Source organism: Balaenoptera acutorostrata, chromosome 1 (genome assembly GCF_949987535.1).
Source record: "Balaenoptera acutorostrata chromosome 1, mBalAcu1.1, whole genome shotgun sequence".
NCBI classification, from domain to species: domain Eukaryota; kingdom Metazoa; phylum Chordata; class Mammalia; order Artiodactyla; family Balaenopteridae; genus Balaenoptera; species Balaenoptera acutorostrata.
The window spans coordinates 29,625,896-29,639,151 of NC_080064.1; the positions used below are offsets into that span (position 1 = coordinate 29,625,896).

Sequence of the window (13,256 nt, forward strand, 5' to 3'; positions counted from 1 at the left end):
GGAAAAACCCAAATGAACTTTTTGGCCAACCCAATAAAGACTGAGCAGTTTTGAATTTGCTTTTTTAAAAAAAATGCCTGGGGGCTTCCCTGGTGGCGCAGTGGTTGAGAATCTGCCTGCTAATGCAGGGGACACGGGTTCGAGCCCTGGTCTGGGAAGATCCCACATGCCACGGAGCAGCTGGGCCCGTGAGCCACAATTGCTGAGCCTGCACGTCTGGAGCCTGTGCCCCGCGACGGGAGGGGCCGCGATAGAGAAAGGCCCGCGCACCGCGATGAAGAGCGGTCCCCGCACCGCGATGAAGAGTGGCCCCCGCTTGCCGCAACTGGAGAAAGCCCTCGCACGAACCGAAGACCCAACACAGCCAAAAATAAATAAATAAATAAATAAATAAATAAATAAATAAGAAAATCCTTTAAAAAAAAAAAAAAATGCCTGGTTTGCAGAGCTGAGCTTTGTTAAGGAAGAAGCAGAATTAAAGCTTTTAGGTTTGCGTGCTTGTATTGGGTTAAGGTGTTCCTAAACATGGACATGCAAATCAGCACACTCTTTGGGTGACATAATGGAATAAACAACACAGGGGTTGGTGCAGATGACTTCTGAGGTCCTTCCCAACTTGAAACTCAAGAACAACCCATGTTTACATGTGCCTGTCTTTTGCCAGGCACCACTGCGTACGTCATCTCATTTGACTCCAGTCTGTGATCATCCACAAGAAATGCAGCCTAGGGGACAGAGGCAGCTGTCTGCTCACCTTATCCATGCTGGCCTGGTTTAGTCTCATGATGGAGGCGTGAGCCAGGCGGTCGTAGACTGTCCTCAGGGCCTTTTTGGAGTAGAGCTCTTGGGGTTTGAACAATTCCTCCATAAACTTTCGATTGAACATGGTTGAGATGATGTCATTCAGAACTGTAGAGACAAGAGAAGATGCAGCTGAGCAAGGTACTGGCGGAAGCTTTATTCAGGAAATGCTCCCTGTGTACGAATGGAATGGAGGAGCTGGGCCTATGTAGAGTGGGGATGTGGACGTGTTTGGTGAGATCTGCTCCATGGGGAGAAACCACACAGGTGTCCCAGTAGAAAGCAGGGTCAGGAGTGCTTTATGAGACCATCTCAGGGCAAACATACATGTGACAATGTACAAATATGCTGTGCTTCAAAGGTTACAAACCACTTTTACATACATTATCTCACTTGGTGATAGGGGATAAGTTTCTTCTTTCTTTAAAATAGATTCCTATTAGAATCTTTAAAAAAGATTCTTTTCAATTAGAGCTCTACCTTAAAATGAGAAGCAGCATCATGCTGTTTTGTTTGTTTGTTTAGCAAGTCTATAACATTTTTACTTAAAATTAAATTTTATAAAAATGGGACCTATAATGGTAATTGACTCTTTTTTTTTTTTTTTTTTTTTTGCAAAACAGTTTACAAAAATAGACAAGTCTACCCACTGGTTAGAGATTAAAACTTTCCTAATGTTTCTATAAGATGTGTACTTCAGATAAACACCATTTTAGGATGCCTTAATTTCTATATATGATCTATAATATTGATATTATACTGTAGTGATATGTCTCATACTGTTGTTCAGATGGAAAATGTCCATGCAGTGAGAATAAAAGGTCCTAAGGTGTGTGCAAACCAAAGTTTCTATAATTCTAGTTTTTCATTCACTCATTCATTTAGATATTTTGTGCAGCTCAAATAACATTAGTTGAGGGCTGGGAAAACCCTTTGGTACAAGAAATAAGAACAGGTATGGTTGAACACAGATTATTCTTAATTAAGTGAGTGTATATGGATGCTGAGACTATACATTCATAGTAATTAAAATTTGAAAGAAAACTGGTTACTTAACATAATTATACAAAATCAATTATCAAATGTGGGTGATTATTGCTGAAAGATACAGATGCCTCTTTCTCTTGCCACATAGAGGACACACCAGGTGACTGGCTGTGGCCTTGTATCTTAGAGAGTGAAGGCAAGGTCATGATTTCGGGCACCCTCTCAACCTGTAAGTAACTGATAGACGTACACTGAGGGCTCAGGCCAGCATTTTAAAGTATCTCAAAGAGCAGTTTTGGGGAGAAGCGGGGAGCTGAGGGCTAGTCGTACTTAAATCTTAAATGGAAGGGCTACAGAGAGAGGGGAGAGGGGGAAGGGAAACACCTCCCTCCCCACTCCCCCCTCCCCGACACAAAAGAACGAACTGACTGTGACTCCTTCCAGAAGTGTTGAACTCACACTTGACCTTTGGATTTTACTCTATACTCCATCCCATTAGTGAGGAAGAATCAGATCCATTACCAACACAGGGCATCCCTCACACTGGACAGTTCCAACCCAGGGCAGCTTACCCTCGATGTGCACTAACATTTCCCCATTGTCTCCCTAGAGACAGATGAACTCTTCTGGGTTTGCCTCAAGCACAGCCTTTGCCTTTCACCTAACCAAGCAAGGACCTGCAATAAACTGGGCTTTCTGACATTTTTCTTACCACAGCCTATATAACATGTAGAATTTGCAAGGAAATAGCTACAAATGGAAAGACACATATAAAGCCTCAGAAGAGAGAATTTTAAGTATTTTCCATAGGTGTATGTAGGCCAGGGAGGAGTGCCAAAGAGGAAGAATTCAAGTTAAAGAATCACATCAGCTCTGATTATGTTCACGCTTACAAAGAGCTCCCATTCACCTAGGGGCTGAAATATGTCCCTAGGGTCTTTGAGCCTTTAGCAGAATCTAGGAAAATAGCTTAGACTCAAATAAATCAGCTTGAAAAGAAAGAAAATCCCAAGGTGATTGTTAGCCACTCTGGCAAAGTAAAAAGCAAAATGAAGCCTTTCCCCCGGGAAGTGAATAAGCTATGTATCACCATGGGTCCTTGCATGAGAACTTCCAGAAAGTTCTCCTGCTGGAAAGAGAGTACGACAGGCCCTGTCCCTGTGGGCAGAGCAGTGAACACAAATGCCCCCAAGAGGAAATGGCAGTTTTACGGTTGGGCCCTGGCACCCAGAGCACCCACCTTTTCACTTAATTCTTTGGAAAGAGCTTGGGGGCACAAATTAACATGCTTATACCTCACAGTGTGCTTCACCTGGCACTTGGTTGAGGTAGGCCTGCTGAGTACCAGACACTGAGATCAACATCAGGGCACAAAGAGGAAGTAAACTTTATCCTTGCCCAAGAGTAGCAGCCCACACCGTATTCAAGTTAAACCTGAGAAATAGTTTTAACCTGATCTCTCAGCTGTTGTTGGTGTTAGTTTCTGGCACTCTCGTGAGCTCTGCATACTTTCATGAGGCAGGAATGTGCTAGCAGCCAGATTTCATCAGGAGACTAAAGGCAGGGAGTGGGGTGGTTTTTCACAGGTGCACTGGAAGGGTCAATAACTGAGTTCTTAACATATCAGGCTTCTAATCCCGGGTTCAGATTATGAAGTTAGTTTCTGCTTATTATTTTTGGACGCTTAAGTTAAGATAAATTCCAGTGATTCAATTACTTACACGAAGAGTCTTCAAAATCCATACTTCTCACCTGAAGTTCTGCCGTGCGTCAAGAGGTGGGCCAAAAATTGCTCAAGAGAAGTGGTGAAAGATGGTTGTGAAATATTATAAAAGAGTATCAACCACTTCGATTGGGCTTTTCTTCGAGCCTGGCCTGATGAAATAATTCTCTGGGTGAAAGCAACTGAGTTTTTATCAACTACCTCTGCTGTAAATTTTATTGTTTATGGGAACATACAACTTGGAACCAAGGGTGAAACAGAGAAGCTACTACTTCAGGATGATTAGCATGTTTTGAAGCCTTATTATGTTCCAAGTACTGGGCTTAGAACTTTCCATGCATTATCTCATTTAAACCCCAGGACAACTCTGAATTATTATCCAATTCTTTCAAGGGGGAAAACTGAGCCTTAGAAAGGTTAAAGTCCAAGATCACACAGCGGACGGTGGACTTGAAATTAGAATGGGGTTGTTTGATTTTAATGCTTGTGCTCTTAAATATTGTATACATTATCTCCTCAGCATACTTGGTGTGGGGAGAGCACTTAAAATATCGAGGACGTTGGCTATGACATGCATAATCTATACCCAGATGTCAAATGATGGAAGATATTCGTGACAGTTAAAGGTGAGAAAGGCTAAGGTTTTATTCTGAGGAATCGACAACTTTTTCAGGTTTGCTGCTAGTTGTAGGTGAAGAGGAAACTGAAAATTTGGCATGATAAGGCCATAGTGCATGTGTGTCATGCCTTCCGCACGCAATCCTGGTGGCCATGCAGCCATAGGCTTCCATTTTTCTCGGTTGTTCAACAGATATCTCCGTGTGCTAAGCAGAACAGCTCTTAAGCTACACGATGCTATCACAGAGTTGTTTTAAGGATGACTAAATAGGACAGCCTACCCAGAAATATAGCTACTGCTCCAGCTATCCTTGCAAAGCTTGGAACTGATGAAAAGGGACAAATACCTCAGGTGCAATATGGTCCTTTGGCCAATGTTTCCTTGGTTTTCATCTTCCACTCTGTATTTATTTAAGTAAAAGATTCAAATGTATAACCGATGTCTCAGTTAAAGAGAAACTCACACCTATTCTTTTATTTGGAAATATTTAGAGTGGTCCCACTTTAAGCCCCGCTGATGAAGGACTGGGTGAATCTGTGGATGCAGACTGAATACATGCAGCCCCAAAATAGCATACCTCGTTTTCTGTCCACCTCTGTCCATTCATCTACATGAAGCATATAAAAAGAAAACACCAGTTCATGAAGCAAGAACGTTATTTTCAATGAGGCTTTAAAAATACCAATTCCAATTACCTGGCTTATGAAACTTTATTTTTCATGTTTGCATTAATGTTTAATGCAAATGCTCTGCCTTCCATTTGAAACTCTTAAAAGGATGATGGTTAAATAACAAGTTCCAAAAAAGCCCTAGGGAGGCTGTATCTTACAGAGGGTGGCTTAGGAGGAGAGGAAGCTCAGGAGGACTAGCTACCCTGGGGTTTATCTTGAAAGGCTCAAGAAGTCATCCCCTCTAACACTCTGAAAGTACACATCATTCAACACAAGGCTTTTAAAAACACTAACTTCCACCAGGAAGAATAATCCCCAGAACAGGGAGAGAAAGGATTTTCTTTCTTCACAACCAGATTTTCTTATTACTGTAAGATTTCGCTTTCTAGAGTACAGACAGAACTGCTCAAATTAAAAAACTTGAAACGTGAATTAATAGGGAAAAAAGTCTATTTGTTTCTGATTTACTTTTTATAGAGAGAGGCATGACTTCCATGTAAAAAGAGGGAAATAACGATGGGACCACTGTACAGAAAGCTCCTGAGGACAAAAGTAGTCAGGGAGATGCCAAGAAGAGACCAAATAAGGAAAAATGTACTTGGCTAGAGAAATCTGTGAGAATCAAGACCCTTTATGGGTTGAGACCTGGCTCTACCACTTACTAGCTTGATAACTTCAGGCAGCTTGTTTAACCTCAGTTTCTTCATCTGTGAAAGGGGGATGATAGCTGCACCTACCTTGTAGGGTTGTTGTGGGGATGAAACAGACACATCGGGCACTTAGCTGGCTTCTCTCCTAATTCTGCTTTCTGTACTGCAGAACTCTGGACACCACCCATAAAGGATGGTGATTTTTTTTTCCTTAATTTTTTGGGAGAGATTTCAGTCTAGAAAAACCACCCACAGATAAACAGAATTCTACACACATCCACATTTCAAAAACATTTTGTATTTTGGTGTAGTTTGGAAACATTTGCACTAGATTGTTTGAGAGGTGATTTCTGAGGTTATAAGCAAAGCATATATGTGCCTTCAGTACACAATACCAACAGCTTCGAAGAGATTGGCCTGAAAGCACAGCCAGTGCCATGTCCTAACTAACTGCAAAGGGTTCCCATTGCAATGTCAGACTCCTCTGGGAAAATTCATCATCTTTCTCCCACAAGAGTCACAGGGTTTAGGAGAGAAAACACTGGGGAAGCAGCACCAAGAGTCTGGCCTTCTTAAAGCAGATGCTGGCTTCTTTGGCATAATGTCCGCATCTTCTATCATTTCGTGGCATTTATTTTACAGGCGGTCTTGCCTGATAGGCTCGTGGGAGTTCAGAGAGAGAGAGCTGCAACCCCCTTGAAGGTGTGTTTGGGAACAGAGGGGCTGCCAGGGGCTCACCTACCCTAAGGGACAGTGAATACCTGCTGCTGACAAAACCGAGCTGGCGAACACATGCCCAGGGCTACCAGGCACCCCTGCAGGCAGTGACAATCGGCTCCAGCAGAGGTCTCTGTCGTGCTGTGTGCTCCTGGCCCCCTTCCTCCTGAGGATCCGGGGAAGGTAAAGGATGCCCTGTTTTTCTATTATTTCTCCAGATGACTTGTTTGTGACAATTCCACTTTACTTATATTTGGAGTGGGAGGTAGGCCCAAGGATATCCAGAGCTGCCTGTTAAATTGGAACTAGAAAAATAAAAACAGAACCTCACAGCATTTGGTTGCTCAGTACTACGCTGTGATCTGCACATCTTGGGAAAATCACTTAATGGCCCCATGCCTCAGTTTCCCCTTGTCAACTGAGGAATGTAAACAAAATGTAAGAGGGTCTTACTTATGAGTATCTTTAAGAGGGTGGGAGTGAGGCAAAGGCAGCTTTTATTATTCTCGCAATTACTTAAACATGGGACTGCATTCAATATGCAACACTCAAAAGTTGCCCCACAGAGACAGCACTTCCTTTCTGTTGAATGCTAAACTAGAGGCTGCACTGTGGGGAAAAACTGCAAGATCTGCACTGGCCTCGTGGGAGCAGGATGGCCTCCAGGAGACCAATTAGTTGTATAAGGCAGTGAAAACATCTAGAAGAAATACGATTTCCATTCAAAGCTTCAGTGAGGACTAGTTTACCGTGTCCGGTGTTTTACAGGCCTCTGTGCAGGGGCGTTTGTCACAGAGGCCCTGCTCCTGCAGCTACACCAACTCTAAGTGGTGGAAGAGATGAGTGTTTCTCGATGTTTTGAATCCCGCACCCTCTGCCCTGCTTTCTCGCTCTGTCTTCTGCAGGTCCTCATCAACCAGCTACTTTCTGTCATTTCTTTTATGAAATCAGTGGTTATATTGGGTTTTTTTTCAAACCTCTCCCCCTCCTCCCAATCTTCCAGTCCCCTCCCCACCCCACTCCCCCCACAAAGGTTCTGACACAGTCCCCTCGGGTATGGAAGTACAGGGCAGCAGTTAAGGATACGGGTGAAGAGTATGAGCTCTGGAGTCTGATGACCTGGGTTCAAATCCTTTACTCTTCCTCTTACCAGCTATGTAACCCTGGGCAAATTAGCCTACTTTCTCCATCTCCTGTAAAATGGGGACAGGAGTATTATCTATATGATAAGATAGTTGTGGGGATTAAGGTGTTCAGAGACGTCTATGGTACATGGTAAGTGCTTAATAAATGTTTGTTGGGGCTTCCCTGGTGGCGCAGTGGTTAAGAATCTGCCTGCCAATGCAGGGGACACGGGTTCGAGCCCTGGTCCAGGAAGATCCCACATGCCACGGAGCAACTAAGCCTGTGTGCCACAACTACTGAGCCTGCGCTCTAGAGCCCGCGAGCCACAACTACTGAACCCGTGTGCCACAACTACTGAGCCCACGCATCTAGAGCCCGTGTTCTGCAACGAGAAGCCACCGCAATGAGAAGCCCGTGCACCGCAATGAAGAGTACCTCCTGCTCGCCGCAACTAGAGAAAGCCCGCGTGCAGCAACAAAGCCCCAATGCAGTCAAAAAAATAAAATAAATAAATTAAAAAAGATGTTTGTTGTTGTTGTATTAGGAAGACATATCCCCCAGGTATAGAATCACTTACTGGACAGACTGATCAAAAGCCCTACCTCCAGTGAATGTGCAGAAGGGCTGCATCAGGCTCCACCCAGCATCTCACATGGCATCTGACACTCAACCCAACTGTGGAAGGAATGAGTGTGTGAAGGTGAATTACGAAAGGTGGCTGAAACTCCCTGAAGCTGTATCTAGCAAACCCAGAAGGACTGCAGCTCCTGAACACAAAGGAAGCCAGTCCCCTAGTATTCACAGGGTCTTGCCCAGACCACCTCCTGAAAGACCACACCTGCTACTCATTGGGTTAAACGTGTTAAATACATGACCTCATTCGATCGTTACAACTTCATTGTAAGGTGCATATTATTATTCCCCTTTTATGGAGAAAGAAACAGGCTTATAGATGTTACACTCCAAGGTCACACAACTAGTTAAATGGCAAAACTGGAACTGGGACCCATATCTGCATGACTCCAGAGAGGATGCTCTTAATTGCTAATTTACACTGCCTTGCAAGATGCAGACTACCAGTCCAAGAACTACCTGTCAGCTCACTAGTGCCAATAGCCCAGATGAAATCACATAACATAGCGCCAAGGAAAACAGAACCCCCTTGAGGAAGAAATGGCAATGTCATACAAAACAGCAGTTCAACAAACATTTACTGAGCACTGATTTATTCTGTTGCAGGCATTATGCTAGGTGCTGGAATACAAAGATGAATACGACAATCACATGGGGGAGACAGACGCATATACAGACCATTTCAGTATAATGTGGCCAGCGATAAGGTGGAGAGGGACACACTGGGGTGCTATGGGAGTATGTGCAGGCCCTTTCCCATGCGGAGATGAGAAGGAGATGGTTCTTAAGCTGAATAATGCAGGATGCAAGGGGCTAACTAGCATGGAAATGGGAGGTGTGGGGTAGAATGGGAATTACTAGCATGGAAACACGAATGAACATGCTTTAAATGGAGACCTACAAGCAGTTTGGTATTAAGATACACAGTAGGAGGCAGGCAGTGGTGAAAGGTGGGACTGCAGAGGTGGACAGAGGTCAGATCAGAAAGGGCCCTGAAATGTCCTGCCAAGGACTTGGCCTCCATCCAGACAGCAGTGGAAAGCTGACAAAGGGTCTCAAGTAGCAGGAGGTATGGACGGATTTGCAGTTTAGAAAGCTCACTGGCAGCAGTGTACAGAATGAATGGAGGAGGCATGCTACAGGGAGTTCTTTTATCTCTTTATGCATGGACTTGGACTCAATTGCACAGATACAGTAGTGAATATCCGAATATGTATGCTTAACATCTGAATTTGTATGTTTAACATCAATGGAGCATACAGAGACTGTTGGAGAGAATAAATGTTTTAACCAGCGGCTATGTCAGTTACTTTTATACCAACTTTTCTTCCTCTACCTTGAAATATAATATCTCCTTCATAGTTAATCCAGGAAACTTGGTGAAAACAGTTGTTGGTTGAGAAGAGGGGGAAAAAGGGAGAGAAAAAGGGTGGCAGAGAGTTCTGGGTGGCCATTCCTCTGGGGTTAGATGTGCTGTGCATGGGAGGCACATTTTGCACTTTAGAAGCTTTCATATCATTACTTCCACAACTACATTCTCTTCAAACAATTGTGAAGGGAAAAGATTTACAACTTGTCTTCTATTTTCTTATTTATCTATGTTACTTCAGAACCTCACCTTTCGAGAAATAGCTTCTGAACTTAGCAAGACTGGCCTCCAGTTTATGAAGGAGGATACTACACAGAGGAATGGAGGCTCAGAAGCTTCCCTGGGGGGAAAGAGGATGCTCGGATTAGCAGCGTGTCACCAGGTGGTGGGCCACTGGGACTCCCACATTTGGGAGGGACCGGTTGTCAAGAGAGATTGGGAAATCATCTCCAATTTAAGGGGATGAGTAAATGGCGGAGGGGTCGGTTCCCTAATAATATCCAACGGGGGTATTAAATCCCTCTGCGGTGAAACGATCTTTTGGGGACTTTCCTCATGAGGGGCTCTGCCTGGATGGGGCTGTGGGTTGTGAAAGAGGTCCCTGGCTACGAGAGAGCAGGGTGCAGGGGTGTTGGTCAGTCTGTAAAGGGGTCTGGCTGGGGAGCTCTGGCTGCGAGAGCAGGGGCGGGGGCTGGCTGTGCGGGCCTGGTCCCTCTCACCTTTTCGGGCCTTGTCTCCCGGGATGTTCTGGGCCCGCAGCCGCTGATCCAGGATGTAAAGCATCTCCCCACCCAGGTTCAAGAAGAGCAGCGGTAGCGTCCGCACCGACATGGTGCCGGAAGCGAGCGCAGCTGGTACAGAGCCCGGAGGTTTGGTAGCCAGAGGCCTGGAGGCCCGTCAGACGCGTCCCCGAAACCCGGTTGCTAGGCAACACGGCGGACGGCAAAGAAGAGCCAATCAACAGGCCGCTTGTTGGGAGGCGCCCGGGGGCGGACGCGTATTGGGCGGGGCGGCGAAGACCTACAGGGTAGATTGGTCCGAGCCGGAGGTGGGAGCGGCGTGGGCCTTCGGCCCGGAGCGCCGGTTTTGAGTTTCTAGAGCCCCGGCGGATAGGTGAGGACCTGGCAGGGCTGGCGGCCCGGTTTCGTTCACGCGGTCACCCTCACCCCGCCGGGCCGCGTGCTCACGTGCCCCTGAACGAGGAAAACCCAAGCAAAACTCCTTTAGAGCAGACTCCGGGCAGACAGACCTGGGTTTGAATCCCACCTCTGCAGTTTCCTCGCTGTGTGACTTGGGGCAGGTGCTTTGAGCCTGGGCTTCCTCATAGGAAAACGGAGGGGACACCCACCTCCCAGTGTTGCAGAGAGGAGTCATTGCGATCACAAAATGCCACGAAAGCACTCAATAAAATGGTAACTGATTTTTAGGTGGGGGAAGGACCAGAAGTCCTTGAATTATCTGCATTTCCTCTCTAAAAGCTACTTGGAGTGTAGCCCCTCCTGTTTCATACACCGGGAAGCAAACCAGGCCTTTTCACGTCTGTGCCGCTCTCGGAAACCGCGTGCTGGGGGCTCTCCGAAGCTACCCCCCACGCTGTTAAGCAGGCCTGGCATCCAATTCTCTGCTTTGAGGGCAGTGACCACATACTTCACCCCCATCTTGAGCTCCAGGATCACCTTCTCATCACCTGTTGCACATTTTTACTTTGATGAGCAACCATTTCCGTAAATTTCAATACTTCTATGACCTACTCATCATCTTCCCCTCCAGCCAATCAGACTTGAAACCTTAGCCTTGGTTTCCAACTCCCTCCCCCTGGTCCTCTTATGTCACCAATTCTGCTTTTTCCACCAAAATCTTTCTCAAATTTACCTCTTCATTTCTTTCTATCTGCATTACTGTTTCTCCATATTAATTGCTCTCTTCTCTTCTCCACGGGCCTGGCTGCTAGGCTAAATTTCAGAAGACACCACTTTCAGTATGACATCCCTTCAGTGGCTCTCTACTGTTTGGCAGATCACAGGTGAAATGCCTTTGCATGGCATTCAAGGCTGTCCACTCTGGCTCTAACTGCCTTTCCAGAGACTTCTTCTGCACTCTCTTAATAACCCCCCAATCCAGCTGAAGTCAGCTCATTAGCGTTGTCCCCTCTTTGGAGCATCACCTCCTCTTCCTCATAACCACATCCACTACTGGAAGGTCTTCCCTTAACATATACCAAGCTCAAGTCCTTCCCACACCTTCTCGAGTCTACGTTCCTTCCTTTTAAAGCCGAGTTTTTAAAAAAAATTATTTTTGGCTGCATTGGGTCTTCGTTGCTGCGCGCGGGCTTTTCTCTAGTTTCGGTGCACGGGCTCTAGGTGCACGGGCTTCAGCAGTTGCGGCGCGCGGGCTCTAGAGCGTGGGCTCAGTAGTTGTGGCGCACAGGCTTAGTTGCTCCGTGGCATGTGGGATCTTCCCGGACCAGGGCTTGAACCCGTGTCTCCTGCATTGACAGGCGGATTCTTAACCACTGCACCACCAGGGAAGCCCAAAGCCGAATTTTAAAAAGAGTAGTCTAGGGACTTCCCTGGTGGTGCAGTGGTTAAGAATCCGCCTGTCAATGCAGGAGACACGGGTTCGAGCCCTGGTCCGGGAAGATCCCACATGCCACGGAGCAACTAAGCCCGTGCGCCACAACTACTGAGCCTGCGCTCTAGAGCCCGTGTGCCGCAACTACTGAGCCTGCGCTCTAGAGCCCGTGTGCCGCAACTACTGAGCCTGCGCTCTAGAGCCCGCGTGCCGCAACTACTGAAGCCCGTGTGCCTAGAGCCCGTGCTCCGCAACAAGAAGCCACCACAATGAGAAGCCCGTGCACCGAAACGAAGAGTAGCCCCCACTCTCCGCAACTAGAGAAAGCCTGCACGCACGCAGCAATGAAGACCCAACCCAGCCCCCCCCCCCAAAAAAAGAGTAGTCTACACTCACAACCTGAATTTCCATAACATCCTCATTCCCCACCTCACTACCACTGGATTCAGCTCCCTCCACTCTACTGAAACTGCTTCACCATGAAGACTTTTTGGTCCTTAACTGACATCTCAGCATTGGATACTACACAGTAGTTGAAAGCCGGCAGCCCAAGGCTGATTTGATCTTGCCTGGTCTGTGCACAAAAGGGAATAGAACTAGGCTGGGAAGGTAACAAGCAGCTTAGCATCATTATCTTACACTTGGCCTTCATGCATTATGCTATCTGCCTGGTTGCTAAAGGCTTTTGAGTTTGCTACAGTGTAATTACCAGAGCTTCTCAGACCACTTTTTGCCCTAGGCTATGTGATAATAATGAACAGAACATGGGCTTTGGAGTCAAGACAGATGTGGGTTTGAATCCTTGCCTGCCTCTAACCAGCTGTGTGAATTTGGACAAATTACCTAACCTCTCTGAGCCTTAATTCTCTCATGGTAAAATGAGGGTAATTATGCGAATATGGTGAGGGGGGCCAATAGGTAAAGGTGGCTTTAAAGATTAAATGAGTTAACGTGCCCAACGCAGCACTTAAAACAATGCCTTTCCCGAAGGGCCTGTTCCACGAATGTGTGAATGTGTTCCTTTTCTTGCCTTCTTTCCACTAGCCCCCTTACATGTCGGAACCTGGCCCTCCACACAATATCTCTCTTTTTTTTTTTTAAATAAATTTATTTATTTATTTATTTTTGGCTGCATTGGGTCTTCGTTGCTGCGCAGGGGCTTTTCTCTAGTTGCGGCGAGCGGGGGCTACTCTTCATTGTGGTGCGTGGGCCTCTCATTGCAGTGGCCTCTCCTGTTGCAGAGCACAGGCTCTAGGAGCACGAGCTTCAGTAGTCGTGGCATGCACGCTCAGTAGTTGTGGTGCACGGGCTTAGCCGCTCCGCTGCATGTGGGATCTTCCCAGACCAGGGATCGAACCCGTGTCCCCTGCAATGGCAGGTGGATTCTTAA

General features: G+C 46.3%; 1 protein-coding gene across 5 annotated transcripts in view; it reads right to left on the minus strand.

Moving 5' to 3' along the window:
* LOC103000012 (protein OSCP1) overlaps positions 1-13,256 on the minus strand; it is a 40,123-nt gene that overhangs the window by 18,596 nt on the left and 8,271 nt on the right. For 4 of the 5 annotated variants that reach the window (XM_057557237.1, XM_057557229.1, XM_057557236.1 and 1 more), the window contains one exon: positions 755-909. In XM_057557237.1, coding sequence (XP_057413220.1) covers positions 755-909 — 155 coding nt within the window. Of the gene's footprint in view, positions 1-754; positions 910-10,014; positions 10,223-13,256 lie in introns of those variants that run through there. The other variant, XM_007182538.3, reaches the window with a different exon arrangement.